Source organism: Physeter macrocephalus, chromosome 11 (genome assembly GCF_002837175.3).
Source record: "Physeter macrocephalus isolate SW-GA chromosome 11, ASM283717v5, whole genome shotgun sequence".
Taxonomy (NCBI): domain Eukaryota; kingdom Metazoa; phylum Chordata; class Mammalia; order Artiodactyla; family Physeteridae; genus Physeter; species Physeter macrocephalus.
Window position 1 is genome coordinate 49,169,975 of NC_041224.1, and position 11,242 is coordinate 49,181,216.

An 11,242-nucleotide genomic window follows, 5' to 3' on the forward strand; every position below is an offset into this window, starting at 1 on the left:
GTGTGCACTTGAGAAGAAAGTGTAATCTGCTGTTTTTGGATGGAATGTCCTATAAATATCAATTAAATCTATCTGGTCTATTGTGTCATTTAAACTTGTGTTTCCTTATTTATTTTCATTTTGGATGATCTGTCCATTGGTGTAAGTGAGGTGTTAAAGTCCCCCAGTATTATTGTGTTACTATCGATTTCCTCTTTTACAGCTGTTAGCAGTTGCCTTATGTATTGAGGTGCTCCTATGTTGGGTGCATATATATTTATAATTGTAATATCTTCTTCTTGGATTGATCTCTTGATCATTATGCAGTGTCCTTCCTTGTATCTTGTAACATTCTTTATTTTAAAGTCTATCTTATCTGAGATGAGTATTGCTACTCCAGCTTTCTTTTGATTTCCATTTGCATGGAATATCTTTTTCCATCCCCTCACTCTCAATCTGTATGTGTCCCTAGGTGTGAAGTGGGTCTCTTGTAGACAGCATATCTATGGGTCTTGTTTCTGTATCCATTCAGCAAGCCTTTGTCTTTTGGTTGGAGCATTTAATCCATTCACGTTTAAGGTAGTTATCGATAGGTATGTTCCTATGACCATTTTCTTAATTGTTTTGGGTTTGTTTTTGTAGGTCCTTTTCTTCTCTTGTGTTTCCCACTTAGAGAAGTTCCTTTAGCATTTGTTGTAGAGCTTGTTTTGTGGTGCTGAATTCTCTTAGCTTTTGCCTGTCTGTAAAGCTTTTGATTTCTCCATCGAATCTGAATGAGATCCTTGCTGGGTAGAGTAATCTTGGTTGCAGGTTCTTCCCTTTCATCACTTTAAGTATATCACACCACTCCCTTCTGGCTTGTAGAGTTTCTGCTGAGAAATCAGCTGTTAACCTTATGGGAGTTCCCTTGTATGTTTTTTGTCATTTTTCCCTTGTTCCTTTCAATAATTTTTCTTTGTCTTTAATTTCTGCCAATTTGATTACTATGCGTCTTGGTGTGTTTCTCCTTGGGTTTATCCTGTATCGGACTTGCTGCGCTTCCTGGACTTGGGTGGCTATTTCCTTTCCCATATTAGGGAAGTTTTCAGCTATAATCTCTGCAAATATTTTCTCTGCTCCTCTCTCTCTCTCTTCTCCTTCTGGGACCCCTATAATGCAAATGTTGTTGCCTTTAATGTTGTCCCAGAGGTCTCTTAGGCTGTCTTCATTTCTTTTCATTATTTTTTCCTTATTCTGTTCTGCAGCAGTGAATTCCACCATTCTGTCTTCCAGGTCACTGATCTGTTTTTCTGCCTCAGTTATTCTGCTATCGATTCCTTCTGGTGTAGTTTTCATTTCAGTTATTGTATTATTCATTGCTGTTTGTTTGTTCTTTAATTCTTCTAGGTTTTCGTTAAACATTTCTTGCTTCTTCTCAATCTTTGCCTCCATTCTTTTTCCAATGTCCTGGATCATCTTTACTATCACTATTCTGAATTCTTTTTCCAGAAGGTTTCCTATCTCCACTTCATTTAGTTGTTTTTCTGGGGTTTTATCTTGTTCCTTCATCTGGTACATAGCCCTCTGCCTTTTCACCTTGTCCCTCTTTCTGTGAATGTGATTTTTGTTCCACAGGCTGCAGGATTGTATTTCTTCTTGCTTCTGTGTCTGCCTTCTCCTCCTTTGGTTGTTAATATAAAATGAACCAGATAAATGTTTTCTCTTTGGTAAGCTTCAGTATAAGCATCAGTTTCATGTCCCCTAACTAGATTCTAAGCTTCCAGAGTGTGAGGACCACAACTAAACACTTCTTCTGATCCTCTTGAGCTCATGCTGGGCACAAGGCAAGCCCTAAGTAACACCAGGGAGGAGGTTGGATGGATCCAGCTACTACTTCTAAAGAAATATCAAAAAGTGCTCCAGCTGGACAGGAAGGAAGGATGTTTGAAACATTTGCAAAGAGGGCTTCAGCCAAGGAAAAGTAAGAAAATCAAATGCACTTCCTAGCACTCTAGTCTCAGTTTAAATTCTAGGAAGGCTGAACAGTTTGCATTACTGGCTCTGGTCTGGGACTGCATAGGATGTGTACCACTATCAGAGCAGTTATGTGTACAACCTGGAGAACCTGGGGTAGAATGTAGCCCTTCAGCCAAACAGATGCCAAGAGAGTACCATCAACCCTAACCTCAAGGGGAGAAGAGCTGGAGAGTGGTGGTAGGCCGCACATGGAAGGAGTCTATGCAAATCCTATAGAATTTCACATTCTAGAATGAAACAGATAATATCCTAGGATTAGACTGAAGCTCAGGACCCCACATTCTGAGATATTTGGTTATTGATTATTTACACAGAAAATAATGTGATTACGTACATGCTATGGACAGGCTCTGGATAATACTAATCGTTGACTAGAACTTTGAAGGCCAATATCCACTGTGATGGTTAATTGCATGTGTTGACTTGGCTAAGCTATTTTGCCCAGCTGATGGGTCAAACACTGAACTATATGTTGCTATGAAGCTATTTTTTAGATGTGATTAGCATTTAAATGTGTAGATTTTGAGTAAAGCAGAATGCCCTCCATAATGTGGTGGCTCTTATCCAATCAGTTAAAGGCCTTAAGAGCAAAGACAGGTTTCTGGAAGCAGCAATTCTGCCTCAAGACTATAACACAGAAACCCTGCCTTAGTTTCCAGCTTGCTGCCCAGCACTGCAGATTTCAGATGCATTAACTCTTACCTGAATCTGCAACCTGCCAGCACCACCTCACAGATTTCAGACTTGCCAGCTTCCACTATCATGTAAAGCAATTCCTTAAAGTAAATCAATCCCCACCACCTCATTATCTCTCACTCTCTCATTTTGTGTGTGTGTGTGTGTGTGTGTGTGTGTGTGTGTGTGTGTGTGTGTCCTATTGGTTCTGTTTCTCTGGAAAACCTGACTAATACAACCACTGAAGTTGGGAAGCACAGCATCTCTGCCTGGAATATGGAATATAGGCGTCTCCTAAATCTTCAGAGGCTGTATGCGTGCAGACATAGCTCTTGTGTAGTGACACGGAAGCACTAACTTTTGCACTGGTGGGTAGAATTCATTTAAAGGCACATCATTCTCAAATGTCCCATCACCATCAACATCACCACCACCACAACCATCACCAAACTATGACAGTTTTAACCCCCAGCTTCTTAAAACTGGCTGAAAAAATATCACTTATATTGCAAATATCTTCCAGATGACTAGAAATTCTTTTTCCTGAAAAGTGTACCTGTGCTCTTCGCTGTACATTTCCAAAGAGAATCTGCTAGGAAAAGGATGCACTTCTAATTTAGTTATGAATGCTACAGCAGAAGGATAAAATGACATTTACAGTGCATAGGCCAATTTACTGCTACACAATCAAGCCTGTTATTCCATTAATGGCTATAGTTTCTATGACATCTCAGGTGATCTGTACACTTCAATTACCTGCTAGGACTAACAACAAATCAGAGCATTAGAATGATGAGCACCACCCTGTTCTAATTATTTCTTGTTCCCTTTTGCTAGTAAAGTGAGCTTCTTAAGAAAAATATTTCTAATGCATAGCAGAATATCTAACACAGTAGATGCCTGAAATGGCATACTGTAGTTAACACACAAAATGTGATATAAGAGAGCCACAAATGCATGATTCCATGAACGTTAAATAACACTTTGTATTAATGATGAAAAATTTTCTGAGTGCTTTGATAACTACTATCTCGTTTTATTTTCATAATATATTTATCAGATAGGTAAGGCAAATACTGTTATTCCAGTTTTTTAAACATGAGAAAATATTTTCAGAAGGATTAAATAATCTGTCTAGGGTTACAAGCTAATGTACCAAATCACAAGCCAGAATACAAGGACTTCTGACTCCTTGGTATGGGGATCTATAATATCCTGTTAAGTGCATTATTTTCATTTTGCTTTAAGAAATATTCCATTGTTAATATCAGAAGCAATGCTTTTTTTCTTTTGACATATCGTGACACCCTGTATAGTACTCTATACATGGTAAATGGTCAAGGAGTGTTAATGCACCAATCAGAGCATGATAAATATCAGTTTTGGCAATGAAGAGTCACACCATACTAAGATTATCAGCAAAAAAGACCAGATAACTATAAGCAGGGTGGAAAGCATAAACATGTCCTCCTTGTGGACAATATGCAAATAATTCAAATAAAATAGTTCACCAGTTATGTACCCAAGAATGAGGAAGAAATTCATATCAGTGTCACTAACAACAGGAAAAATAACACATGACCCAGCAATTCAACCCCAAAATATGAACCTTAGAGATACCCTCATACATGTATATCAAGAAATACAGCAAGAATGTTTACCAATTGGTTATAGCAAAAACCTGGAAATAACACTAATATCTATTAAGGAGGATAAATACATAAATTATGGTATTACAGCATTTGCAGATGAAGGGGAAACTATGCATCTGTAAAATGTCTTATTACAGATCGAACTTACAAATATGACATTAAGCAAAAAGCATGTCACAGAGGAAAGTATGCAGAGTGCTACTATTCTAATAAAATCAAAAATATGAAAAAGGAAACTACTGTGCTTTTAGGGATACATACATACATGATAAAAATTTTTAACTAAGAAAGATAAACACAATATTCAGGACAGTGGCTACTACTTGCAGGGGAAGAAAAGGAGATGCTATTGGGGAGGAGTATGAGGGGTTTTGAAGATTTTGGTAATATTCTAGTTCTTAAGTTGAGTAATAAGTATACAGATATTTATCTTATTATTTAAAATAAAGATTTATATTAAATATATTTTTTGTATATCTATTTCATGATTAAAAAAACACCAATACTAAATTTCACCTGGTCCTATCTAGAAGGAAAACAGATCTGTAGCGACAGAGGGAAAAAAACAGAAGACATTCCCTATTCTATTAAAAAAAAAAAAGGCAAAAATACAAACAGAAAACAAAATCTCTGTGACTAACCAAATCTGATAAGCAAATCATCAACATCTGTCACTCAGCCTTACAAAATTAGATTGCCAGTTAGTGCTGAAGTCTCCTTTGGCTGCAAAAAAGTACCTTTGCTTGTTATGATACTAACTAATGATTTAATCTGCAATATCTTCAGTTACTAGTATAGTTATCACTTCTTGACAGAAAAAACAAAGTGTTATATAGTCCAACACTAAAAATAGATTCTTTAAAAATTCCAGTTTCTATGTTAGCTACAAAATGAATAAAACTGTTTAATTTCTTTTTTGGTGCTTCTGTTTAGTAACTGATAAGCTTTGAATATATAACACTGTTCTTACACCTTCATATTCAAATCTTACAGGTTTAAAATGTAAACGTAAGATGCTAAAAAGAAGGTTTGAAATAAAGTTCCAAAGAGACAAATTAGGAAAAGGATAGGATTTCAAGACAGTCTTTAGGAAATCAGGAATCAGAACTATCCTTTTATAAAAATAAAACCAGGTTATATTTGCTTTTTGTCCCTCTAAGGGCTGGCAATCCTTCAGAGGACTTTACTTCATCGGTGTAGAGAGGATAGCTTTCCTTTGTAGAATAGCGGGGATAAGGGAGAGGATGGGATGTCATAACTGGATACAGGTAACCCCAAGAAATCCACTGGAGTGAGGAGGGGAAGGCTCCTGAGCCTGGGACTACCGACCAGGGTACAAGGATGAGTGTGAGGGAAGGCCAGACAAAGAGGCTGACTTTCCTGCATCTCCTGCCACGTCAGGCCTTGAGGAAGACCGTGAATCTGCTGAGAACTGACAATCACAAGAGGTGCCTGGGAGAATAGAAGGGTAGAGAGTAGCACCAGGAAAGAGGGAAAAAAAAATTCTATCTGTCCACCATTTTGCCCAGAGTCTCCATAACCACCCCAAAAGCATCCCTCACCTCACAAATCCCCAGCCCACTTTTCCTTGCTGCTCTACTGAAATATATCCTTGCTTCACATTTTACACCCATACAATAGAACTCACCAATCGATTTTCATCAAACACTTCAAAAAGAAGCCGGTGCTGCTGAGGGTGAACCTAAGTAAGAAAAAAACAACCTTTCTTTAAAAACAAGTGAACATTGGAACTATATTCAATATCTTGTAATAACCTATAATGGAAAAGAATCTGAAAAATTATGTGTGTGTGTGTGTGTGTGTACTTTGCTGTACACCAAAAACTAACACAACATTGTAAATAAACTATACTTTTAATTTAAAAAAAGTGAACATCAACCCACAAACACTGAGAAATAAATGCTTGAAAATGTTACCATTTCCTAATTCCTGTTACTTACAATATATTTTAAATTACACAAGATACTTAATATATACAAAGCTCAGACCAGTCACAAGTCACCCATTTTCTAGTAATTTTTCCATAACGACAAAGTGGATTTGGTTGCTTATTTTTCCATTTTTTCTAAAATAGAATAAAAGAAAGTAAAATAAAATTTCTTTTTTTTTTGGCCACATGGTTTATGGGATTTTAGTTCCCGGACCAGGGATAGAACCCACACCCTCCACAGTGAGAGCCCAGTGTCCTAACCACTAGAACTCCAAGAAATTCCTGAAAGTGAGATAAAATTTCAAAAAATTACATATTTACAAGCACTTAAAAATACAGATTAGATTTTAACTTATTATCAATTTTATGTACTCACTTTTTATTTATCAGGTTAGAAATACCCAAAGTGGATGTTGATTTTATGGAGACTAGTGTTCTGAATCCTTTTAGTACTGACTTCATAAAACCAATCTTGTTTATACTATATAAAGTACATAAGCAGTCAAAAAGTATACACTGAGTTTTCACTTACTGTTTATATCTTATAGCACGAGTAAAATTAACATGCAGTAATTTATTTTTCAAAGCCAATGCTTTCATTTTTGCTGAAATGTTTCAATATCAAGTTAATATCTACTAAATATCAAACACAAAGAAAATCTTTAATAATTTGTTATACCAGAGGTTAAGATGATGTATGAAACATTCTCACATTTAAGTTGATATTTTCTCTATGATAAATATATTACATTAAACACTGAGTTTTTTTTTTTAATTGTATGATCAGAAACATTCAAAGAAGGAAGGTATTTCCTCACACCTTGCATGGGATTGGTCATCAAATAATATTCTTTTTTTTTAACATCTTTATTGGAGTATAACTGTTTTACAAAGGTGTGTTAGTTTCTGCTTTACAACAAAGTGAATCAGTTATACACATACATATGTTCCCACATTTCTTCCCTCTTGTGTCTCCCTCCCTCCCACCCTCCCTATCTCACCCCTCTACATAATCCTAATTTTACCTGCAACAAGTGCCTGGGGTCACCACACTGCACAACTCTTGGGGAGAGGGGCATTAATTTTTTTAAATTGAAGTATAACATAAATTCAGTAAAGTATAAAGTTTACTAACCTTAAATATACAGCTTGATGACTTTTCATATATGTTTACTGTGTCATCATCACCCAGATCAAAATATGGAACACTCCATTCTATTTTATGTATTGTTTTCTATGTGAACAGTGCCCTCTGGACTTGTTAAACACTGAGACTCTCTAAAAAAAGTTCTCTTGCACCCAGGGGCGACCAAAGAGGCCAACCTAGCAGCAGTCACTGGGTGGGACTGCTGGAAGAGCTCTTTCTTTCTTTCTTTAAAGATTGACTATGATTTTCTTTTTTAATTAATTAATTAATTAATTAATTAATTATTTTTGGCTGCATTGGGGCTTTATTGCTGCGTGCAGGCTTTCTCTAGTTGCAGCGAGCGGGGGCTACTCTTCATTGCAGTGCGTGGGCTTCTCATTGCGGTGGCTTCTCTTGTTGCGGAGCATGGGCTCTAGGTGCGTGGACTTCGGTAGTTGTGGCACATGGGCTCAGTAGTTGTGGCTCGTGGGCTCTAGAGCACAGGCTCAGAAAATCGTGGTGCACAGGCTTCGTTGTTCTGCGGCACGTGGGATCCTCCCAGACCACGGCTCAAACCCGTGTCCCCTGCATTGGAAGGCGGATTCTTAACCACTGTGCCACCAGAGAAGTTCCTGGGAGAGCTCTTTAAATGGGGCTGACTCAGCTGGGAGAGATGTCGCTTTTGCCCTTTGTACTTCTTTTTCCTGTGTGGAACTCGGTTAGGACAGCTGGCACCCCTAAAGTCATATTGTAACCATGGAGCAACTATGAGGACGGAAGCTCCAATTAAGGGCTAGATATGCCACGGGGATAGAAAAAACAGTGTTAAGACAATAATCTTTTCTGGGAGGATATAGAGGAAATTTTGGGGAGGAGATGACGCTTGAGCTAAGACTTGAAAGATGGGAAGAATGTGAATAAGAAAATATAGATAATATTCACAGCAAGAAGATGGCAGGAGGAAAGGCATGGGGGCAGAATGAGCATGCTGTAAGATCAACTGATAAGAACATTTTTGTGTTAGAAAGTGGTAAGAAAAATTTGGTTAGTCGGGGTAGAGCCAGACTGAGGGCACTGATATCCAGAAAAGGAATTAAGACTTGATTGGTATGGAAGAAAATTAAGCTTTTAAATGAAAAACTGATACGATGTAGATCATATGTAAATATTATTTTGTCAGTGATATACAAAATAAATTGGACTAGAGAGAGACCCTGGAGTCCACAGAGACTGTGGCTCTAGTAACTCAGGTATGAAGTGATGAGAGCTTTGCCTGTGATGGTCCCAGTGAGACTAGGGAGGGAACAAGAACATGAAAAATATTTTCAGGGAAAAAATAAAAAGTCTCAATGTCTAACAAAATACCTGGCAGACAATGTAGATGTTCAATGAATATTGCTAAGAAAATAGATATATGTGACTTGAATAGGCCTCTGCTGTCCTGGTTCAGACTATAATTAATAGCTTCCTAACAGGATGCTCTACGTCAACTATCTTACCTTTTAAATCTACCTTTTCTATTACAACTGGAGTGACCTACCTAAAAGATAGCTTAGGCCATCTTTACTGCCCTACTCAAAAGCTGTTCCCAGTGGCCTAAAGAATAATATTCAAATGCCTGAGCATGGAATGATGCTTCCTGATCTGAGTCCAATTTCCCTTTCCAGCCTTGTGTCCTGTAACTGTCCCCTGCCAACACAAATACACATACACCCTGTGCTCTAATCACACTACAAACAGTCTAATCACTGCTTACTGCGTTTTCTGATCTGTACTTCTGTACATGCTAAGGTCTCTCCATGTGCAACACCTTCTCAGCTCGACACGTCCAAAATCTACCCCTTGTTCAAGCCTCAGCTCAAACGTCAACTCTGCCCTGAAGTCTTACCTCCCATCACTCCCCTTCTTCTGTTTCCAGTTATTAAAAAACTGACTACATTCTTCCATTTATGAAGTTAAGAATATGTAATAGCTCTCTACTGAATTATAAAAACACCATAAAAGACTTGGTTACTTGTTTTTTCAGGGGGGCTATATCAAAGGCACACACTAAGAGCAAGAATACAATTTAAAACATGTGGTGAGAATTCTAATTCAAAATGGCAGTCTGAACACAAATATTAATCCTCTCCCTCTTGAGATCCTATTTTCATAAGAGCAAAGGAGTTTGTAAAAGGTATTAAAGGCATCACAGCAAAGATCATATGCACATGCAAGGGCCACCAGCAGGCAAGCAATTTCCATACCTCCCTAGTAGGGAGATGAAGTGGGGATGAAAGCAGGCTTCTGAAGAAACTGAAAACCATTAAAAGAACAGAATGTTGAACAAAGAGGTCAATGGCCCAAATGAGAGAATATTCCTATGGCACCTAAACCTCTGGTAAACACACGCACACACAGACACACACACATTATTAAAGAGTTTCTCTTTGTGTCTGATTTCAGGTAGAGGTTCAACAATAATGCAACCATCAGTTGTTTTTGTTTTTGTTTTTTTTTTTAACATCTTCATTGGAGTATAATTGCTTTACAATGGTGTGTTACTTTCTGCTGTATAACAAAGTGAGTCAGCTATACGTACACATATATCCCCATATCCCCTCCCTCTTGCGTCTCCCTCCCACCCCCCATCCCACCTCTCTAGGGGGTCACAAAGCACCGAGCTCATCTCCCTGTGCTATGTGGCTGCTCCCCACTGGCTATCTGTTTTACATTTAGTAGTGCGTATATGTCCATGCCACTCTCTCACTTCGTCCCAGCTTACCCTTCCCCCTCCCCATGTCCTCAAGTCCATTCTCTACGTCTGCATCTTTATTCCTGTCCTGCCCCTAGGTTCTTCAGAACCATTTTTTTTCTTTTTTTAGATTCCATATACATGTGTTAGCATACGGTATTTGTTTTTCTCTTTCTCACTTCACTCTGTTTGACAGTCTCTAGGTCCATCCACCTCACTACAAATAACTCAATTTCGTTTCTTTTTATGGCTGAGTAATATTCCATTGGATATCTAGAGTTTTTGATGATGGCCAATCTGACCGGTGTGAGATGATATCTCATTGTCGTTTTGATTTGCATTTCTCTAATGATTAATGATGTTGAGCATTCTTTCATGTGTTTGTTGGCGATCTGTATATCTTCTTTGGAGAAATGTCTATTTAGTTCTTCTGCCCATTTTTGGATTGGGTTGTTTGTTTTTTTGTTATTGAGCTGCATGAGTTGCTTATAAATTTTGGATCTTAATCCTTTGTCATTTGCTTCATTTGCAACTATTTTCTCCCATTCTGAGGGTTGTCTTTTGGTCTTGTTTATGGTATCCTTTGCTGTGCAAAAGCTTTTAAGTTTCATTAGGTCCCATTTGTTTATTTTTGTTTTTATTTCCATTTCTCTAGGAGGTGGGTCAAAAAGGATCTTGCTGTGATTTATGTCATAGAGTGTTCTGCCTATGTTTTCCTCTAAGAATTTTATCCTGTCTGGCCTTGCATTTAGGTCTTTAATCCATTTTGAGTTTACTTTTGTATATGGTGTTAGGGACTGTTCTAATTTCATTCTTTTACACATAGCTGTCCAGTTTTCCCAGCACCACTTATCGAAGAGACTGTCTTTTCTCCACTGTATATTCTTGCCTCCTTTATCGAAGGTAAGGTGACCATATGTCTGTGGGTTTATCTTTGGGCTTTCTGTCCTGTTCCACTGATCGATATTTCTGTTTTTGTGCCAATACCATACTGTCTTGAATACTGTAGCTTTGTAGTATAGTCTGAAGTCAGGGAGCTTGATTCCTCCAGCTTGTTTTTCTTTCTCAAGACTGCTTTGGCTATTCGGGGTCTTTTGTGTTTCCATACA

General features: G+C 37.8%; 1 protein-coding gene across 2 annotated transcripts in view; it reads right to left on the bottom strand.

Moving 5' to 3' along the window:
• NEDD4 (NEDD4 E3 ubiquitin protein ligase) overlaps positions 1-11,242 on the bottom strand; it is a 162,926-nt gene that overhangs the window by 113,017 nt on the left and 38,667 nt on the right. Inside the window, exon 5 of one of the 2 annotated variants that reach the window (XM_024128794.3) lies at positions 5,971-6,024. In XM_024128794.3, the coding sequence (XP_023984562.1) occupies positions 5,971-6,024 (54 nt within the window). Of the gene's footprint in view, positions 1-5,970; positions 6,025-11,242 lie in introns of those variants that run through there. The other variant, XM_055087965.1, reaches the window with a different exon arrangement.